At 44.3% G+C, this 7,500-nt stretch overlaps 1 protein-coding gene across 1 annotated transcript in view; it reads right to left on the minus strand.

The window, feature by feature from the left end:
* Nucleotides 1–80: 80 nt before the first annotated feature.
* LOC125034110 overlaps nt 81–7,500 on the minus strand; it is an 8,135-nt gene continuing 715 nt past the window's right edge. The window contains exons 2-5 of the mRNA XM_047625750.1: nt 4,026–4,042; nt 2,123–2,278; nt 894–1,134; nt 81–528 (exon numbers count right to left, since the gene is read on the minus strand). Coding sequence (XP_047481706.1) covers nt 524–528; nt 894–1,134; nt 2,123–2,278; nt 4,026–4,040 — 417 coding nt within the window. The 5' untranslated portion in view covers nt 4,041–4,042 and the 3' untranslated portion in view covers nt 81–523. The remainder of the gene's footprint in view (nt 529–893; nt 1,135–2,122; nt 2,279–4,025; nt 4,043–7,500) is intronic.

Consider the following 7,500-nt stretch of genomic DNA (forward strand, 5'->3'; position numbering starts at 1 on the left):
TATAAAAGTAAGGTGATGTGGTTATAGAATACATGATAAGAATAAGTACAAATTATTTAAATTATTTCTTCTGAATACAGTTAAAAAATATATAGAAACAAGGAAACGTTGAGGCGAGGACGAGGCGAAGTGGTCCTTGAAGCTCTAGATGCACAAGGGCGGCGAGCCCGGGCAGCCCGTGGCGAGCACCTCGGCGAACAGCCCTTCGCCCAGCCTCGTCATCCGGTCTTCCAGGAGAGGCCCGAATCCCCGCGTCGACGCAGGCCTGCGCCCTTCCTCTGCGCCTCAGGCCACCGATGTCACGGAAGGGCGCGGCGATCGTCGAGACGTCCCAGCCCGGAGACGCCGACGGTGCCACGGGTTCCTCGCCTCGATCAGTCCGAGGCTTATCCGTGGCGTCCAAGGGAGTCTCATCAGCGTCGCCCGCACGGCGATCCCTCCCCACGAGGATCGTTTCCCTGGCCAGATTTAGCGACTGAATAGTGGGTAGTTATATCCTCAGGTTTTCTTGGCAGTGGTCATCTTAGTCTGAGAAGGAGATACATAAAATGACCATGTGTCATAACACACACACACATATATATACATACATGCCGACATCTTTCTCCTACGCATGTTCCCCCTCCTCCCTCCCATCCCATTGTAAGTAAAATGCATACCCACATACTAAATACTTTGTTTTCTGTTGACTTTTATGTGAAATATAGAAAAAAACAGCTCTTTGATTTTTTTTTTTAAACTTTGCATGTCAGTACTAACCTCAAGGATAACGTGTTTTGTAGTGATCATGATACAACTTAAAACAAGGTATTACAGTGTTACGGGTTTCGAGATGCTACAAAAAAGACTTTATGATCACACACACGTACATATACGCATATACATAAACTTACCTGACTCGACGTCAGAATCCTCCACGGCCATTGATGTAGACGGTGTAGAACCCGTCAGAATTGTAGAAGGTGATGGCGGACCAGTTAAGGGCCTGAACCTTTTCCTTTTGCCTTGTGGCATTTTTTTCCTTTTTTTCTTATCCTTGTTGATACTCTTGTCTGGATCCTCGAGTCGGATGCTTTCTATGCCACCATCCAGTTCAAGGATTATGAGTCCTTGAGCTATCATCGTAGTGATGACCTGAAAAAAATAGAAACATAGAAGTAAACTGGCACCGCGCGATGAAGCAGAAGCACGCAAACGGAGTCGTATTCTGTACATATGAGAGAGAGAGAGAGAGAGAGAGAGAGAGAGAGAGAGAGAGAGAGAGAGAGAGAGAGAGAGAGAGAGAGAGAGAGAGAGAGAGAGAGACAGAGAGATGGGAGAGAGAGAGAGAGAGAGAGAGAGAGAGAGAGAGAGAGAGAGAGAGAGAGAGAGAGAGAGAGAGAGAGAGAGAGAGAGAGAGAGAGAGAGAGAGAGAGAGAGAGAGAGAGAGAGAGAGAGAGAGAGAGAGAGAGAGAGAGAGAGAGATGGGGGAGAAGGTGGCGAAAGAGAGCGTGAGAGAGAGCGAGACAGAGAGAGAAAGATCTCTTTAGAGAACCCTCAGCACATTACACAAATGATTATGTATCTAGCTATATCTGAGCTCTCACTACGCACTCGCATTGGCTAAAGGTGGTGACGTCATTAGCTCTGTCCGCTTTGACCCAAATAACTTGTGATCTTTCATGGTAAGTGTTATTTCACTACACTTTCTTTAAAAAGGATTCAGCAATAACAATGGCAAAAATTACTAAATAGAAACCAAGAAAAAAAAATTAAAACAATATTTGAAATTTAAAAAGATATTTAAAATGAATATTCCTATTGGAATTATCGCGGAATTAATTTATCACATACAATGAAACATTTGAAAGAATAACTGAAAAAGTGTTTATGTGTGTATGTTTATGTGGATGTGCTTATGTGTATGTGTGGGTCTATGTGTAAGTTTGTGTGTGTGTGGCTATATGTATGTTTGCGTATGTGTGTGTAATCGTGCGTGTATGTATGTTTGCGTGTGTGTGTGTGTGTGTGTGTGTGTGTGTGTGTGTGTGTGTGTGTGTGTGTGCGCGTGCGTGTGTGTGTGTGTTTCTTCGTGTGTGTGTTTGTGTGTATGTTCGTGTGTCTGTATCTGTGTGCGTCTTACCTGGTTCAGGGAATTTCTGTCGTCTTTGCTGAGGCCGAGGTCCGAAGTCAGGCTGCTCAGGACCTCTTCCCTCTCGTGGGCGTCGTCTTCGCCCTTCTCCTTAATGTAGTTAAGGACAGCATGTTTGTACTGCTGCCTTCTCTCCTTGGCGGCGGCCTGTGGAAGGAAGAGACCATCAGCAAAGCCAGAAGACATGGAAGTATAAGCCCGTAAAAGATACAAAAGAGGCGACTGGGCGTGGCTACAAAAGTAAACCTGTCTGTAAGTGTATAACCATTTGTATGTGTCAGGGTTCGTTTTAAGGAATCAGAGCGGTCAGGTCAACGGAAACACACCAGAGGAACCGATACTCTTGTTCCCCAACACGGTGAGCGAGCCAATCGCGAGAGGCCTAAGCCCACAGGCGACGGTCCAGAGCAATCTCGCAGTTGTGACATATCTCCCTTCTCTCTTCAAAATAATCTTCCAAGAAATTAAGATTATTTTCCGAGAACTATAACTGCGAGATGTCTACACCGAGGCTCCGAGGTCCTCAATCCAGTGGTGATGTTGCCCCAGGGCCTGCCCTTTCGTCAGTCACACTCTTCCGGCGATCGCGATTCTGTCTTCTGTCAGACTGGCTGCACCATCGCTCCTCCAGCGGTCCCTCTACTACTCCCGGCAGCTCCTCCGGCGTCTCCTTGTCGGGCAGCTCCTCCGACTTCTCCTCGGACGGCAGCTCCTCCCGGGTATCCTCGGACGGCAGCTCCTCTTCCTGCACAAGGAGGGTCAGAGCAAGGCCAAAACAGGGGGCCCACTTTCCTCCACAGCGCTTGCTCTGCTTTCCGGGGTCTTTCCTCCTCGCGACGCTGCTCTTCCCACAGCTGCCTCTGCTCCTCCCGTTTCTGGTAGTAGACAGCCAGCTGCTCGCGTCTGATCCTCTCCTGCTCCTGGATGTAGTGTAAGAAGGCCATGCCTTCAAGGCCCAGCATTTCACCTTCCTGCACGTAGTTCCTCATGGTGCCGTTTTCCAGACCGTCTGATTCTTGCATAGTCGCCAATGTCAGATTTCGTTTTATGGAACGGTCAGGTCAACGGAAACACACCAGAGGAAACATACACAAGGTTATATTGTCACGGGGCACTATTTCTTAACAACAATTAACGTAGTAAAGAGGTGAAGAAATCCAAGGGGGTGTGGGGGGAAAGGTAAAGTGTTGAAATATAAGGAAGTTAGAGGTTATAAAAGTAGGGGGCGAAAAAACCCTTGCATAGTTTTATTTTCTATATCTCTGGTTCAAGTCTGGAATTTAGATTTTACTACTGTGCTGGCAAACATTATTACAGATATATTTAAGTTAAAGCAAACACCTCTTTTTCTTTTTATAATAAATATATATATATGTCAATCAGGAGAGGAGGCACTCCCTGATATCCGCTTTCTGAGATGTTGCCGAACTGCCGTTGGGAGCTAACGCCGGCGGGGGCGCATAGCGACAGCTCAAGCCACGCCTTCCTCGGTCGTCCCAGGGCCTCCTCCACCCAGGGTTGTCTCGAACAGAGACTGTGTCTATGTGTGTCTATATATATATATATGTATATATATACATATATGAAATATATATAAAAGATATATATATATATATATATATATATATATATATATATATATCTTAAATATATATAAAAGATATATATATGAAATATATATAAATATATATATATATGAAATATATATAATATATATATATATATATATATATATATATATATATGCAATATATATAAAAGATATATATATATATTTGTTTTATATTTATATATATTTATATTTATCTATATATATAATACATATATCTATATATATACATACATACATACATAAATATATGTATATATATATATACATATAAACACGTCATACCTTCTTAGTGGCCATGGCTGGAAAGAAAAGAAAACAAAATTGTTAGAAAAATTGCGATTCATAAAAAGATAAGTAACACAAAACAGAATAAAAAGTCAGCAGCCAAAAGACAGGAGAAACGGTTGGGGAGTGGGCCGCCGCCAGCGCAACGCGTCGTGGACCACTGCGCATTCGTAGTGGTCACGCCTTCAGTCATATGTACACGCGCCACTCTTGATCTCCCGCAGGATTGCCCTTATCATAAAGTTCCTGCGTGCCCTCTACAAATCGATGTGTCTGGTCGATATTACGGGCAAGAGGGAACTGAAGAATTGGGCGCGAAGTAATTACCGTCCCAATGTACAGGAGGAAGACGTGAGGAACGTAAAAGTAAATGAGGAATTGAGCGCGGACCAGAAACGCGACGTGGCGAACGTATTGTCGGAGTTTAGCGCGGTATTCACGCATGTCCCGGGAAGAACCGATGTCATTGCGCACACAATTAATCTAACTAGAGATAGGCCAGTAAATACTAAACAATATCCTATTCCTTATGCGTTGCAACAGAATATCGCAGATGATGTAGATCGGATGCTCGAGTTAGACGTGATAGAGCCTTCAACCTCGCCCTACTCAAACCCGCTAATCGCTGTGAAGAAAAAGGACGGGAGTGATCGCGTTTGTTTAGACAGTCGCAAGATAAATAAGTTGACGGTGTTTGATTCTGAGCCCATGCCAGATCAGGACTTGATAATGACTCGTATTAGCGGTAGTCGGTATTTCACAAAGATTGATCTTTCCCGCGGGTATTGGCAAATCCCCATAGATGAACAAAGTAAGCCAATCACAGCATTCCAAACGAGCAAAGGGTTGATGCAATTTAAAGTTGTACCTTTTGGACTAATTAATGCAAGTGCTACGTTCAACCGCATGATGAGGAAATTGTTTAACGATACCGCTAACGTAGAGATGTTCGTCGATGATTTGTTAATTCACACGAAAGGATGGGAGGAACACATTAAAACTTTGATAAAAGTTCTTAACATTCTGGCAAATGCATCGTTCACCGCTCGCCCGTCGAAAACGGAGATTGGGTATTTTACCATAGAATACCCGGGAAGCGATGTGGGGGGCGGGATGACGCAAACAACCGCGGATAAGGTAAACAAGATAATGGATATGGCTGTTCAAATCAGATCTTTTCTTGGTCTAACAGGGTACTACCGACATTATATACCCAATTATGCCACAATTGCCACACCTCTTTATGAACTAATTAAAAAATCTCAACCTAATAACGTAAGGTGGAAAATTTGTCACGAAGATACGTTTAATAAGCTAAAAGAAGCATTAAGCACTGGTCAGGGAGTTTAAGAATAGGACATGTCTAAAGTTGACGCTTCAGAGGTAGGATTAGGTGCGGTGCTTTTGCAGTATAAGGATGGGCAGCGTTGGCCAGTACTCTACGCGAGTAAGAAATTAAAGGGAGCCGAGCGAAATTATTCGGTAATCGAGAAGGAGTGTTTAGCGGTAGTGTGGGCCGTAAGTAAATTTTATCAGTATTTGTACGGTAAAGCTTTTGTGATAGAATCGGACCATCAGCCTCTAAAATATCTTAATTCGGCAAATCATTTAAATGGAAGGTTGATGCGATGGTCTATGTTTATGCAACAATTCAACTACACCGTAAAGAACATTGCGGGTCGCGAGAACGTAGGTGCAGATTGTTTGAGTAGACTTTAAGGTGGCGGTAAATTTTAAGAAGCGTAAATCTGTGCTTCTATTTAGTAATTGAAAGAAATTAACACAACCACAGCTTTAAGTTTTGACGACCTGCCATAAGAATATTTTTCTTATTGTTAATATGAATTAGATATCCTTCCCTAAAGAGAACGTATGCCAAGAGACAGAGAGACAAGAGACCGGCAGACGGAGATACAGACAGAGACGGAGGGACGGAGATACATACAGGGACGGAGTGACGGAGATACAGACAGGGACGGAGGGACGGAGATACAGACAGGGACGGAGGGACGGAGATACAGACAGGGACGGAGGGACGGAGATACAGACAGAGACGGAGGGACGGAGATACATACAGGGACGGAGGGACGGAGATACAGACAGGGACGGAGGGACGGAGATACAGACAGGGACGGAGGGACGGAGATACAGACAGAGACGGAGGGACGGAGACACATACAGGGACGGAGGGACGGAGATACAGACAGGGACGGAGGGACGGAGATTCAGACAGAGACGGAGGGACGGAAATTCAGACAGAGACGGAGGGACGGAGAGACAGACAGAGACGGAGGAACGGAGATTCAGACAGAGACGGAGGGACGGAAATTCAGAGACGGAGGGACGGAGAGACAGACAGAGACGGAAGAACGGAGATTCAGACAGAGACGGAGGGACGGAGAGACAGACAGAGACGGAGGGACGGAGATTCAGACAGAGACGGAGGGACGGAGAGACAGACAGAGACGGAGGGACGGAAATTCAGACAGAGACGGAGGGACGGAAATTCAGACAGAGACGGAGGGACGGAGAGACAGACAGAGACGGAGGAACGGAGATTCAGACAGAGACGGAGGGACGGAAATTCAGACAGAGACGGAGGGACGGGGATTCAGACAGAAGCCGGCAGAAATTTGTACAAATTGCGAAATACACCTATAACTGGAAATATTACTACGCTGAGGACGACGTGTTATGGTGAAGGGTAATAACGGAGACGGGACGATATTAGGTTAGTAAAATTTAAGTAACGTTTAAAGAGAACCGGCGAAATCTACATACTTATTGCACGAAGTACATTTCAAGTAATAAAACAATTAATGTAATGAAAAAACGTACTCTTAATATGATAATTATTAATACAAACTTTTACCGATTTGGCTATTGCAACCGACCGCAGTTGAATGGGTGTCGTCGCCGCGCGCGGCGAAATCAGGCTAAAGCTTTCGTAGTTCCGCGGGACGACTTCAGGCCCCGCAGCTGAAATAAGGTTCAGCTGCGCGGCCTGAAGTCTCGCCACGGCCTCCGAAGTATTTTCGGCTCAGGCAAAGGTCAGTAAATTCCATCTTACATTTTAAGACAAGTATAAGTATTGAACGGTTACCATAGTTGACGACAATCATCACTAAAGTTTGCAAGGTCCGTTACTAAAATGTGTTAAGTTTTTTGTTTGAGAATAACAATCACGGAGACTGCGACGGCACACGCACGACACGTAACTGTCAATCGGATTTATTTTTTTGTTTGTCTGCTTTGTATTTATAAACGCAGTCAATGAAAATACCGTTGTTATTTGAGGAACTATTAATGAATCCTTTTGTATAAATTTGAATCGGTCATCTAGAAACTTTCGAAACGCATTTTCATATTAAAAAGTTGATTTTGCCCAAACATGATTTTATGCATTTGTATTGTGCATCAATCAGGCAAAAATTAATCCCGGATTTAACCGCCGAATTGTATACCGTAATTG

Source organism: Penaeus chinensis, chromosome 17 (assembly GCF_019202785.1).
Source record: "Penaeus chinensis breed Huanghai No. 1 chromosome 17, ASM1920278v2, whole genome shotgun sequence".
Lineage (NCBI taxonomy): Eukaryota > Metazoa > Arthropoda > Malacostraca > Decapoda > Penaeidae > Penaeus > Penaeus chinensis.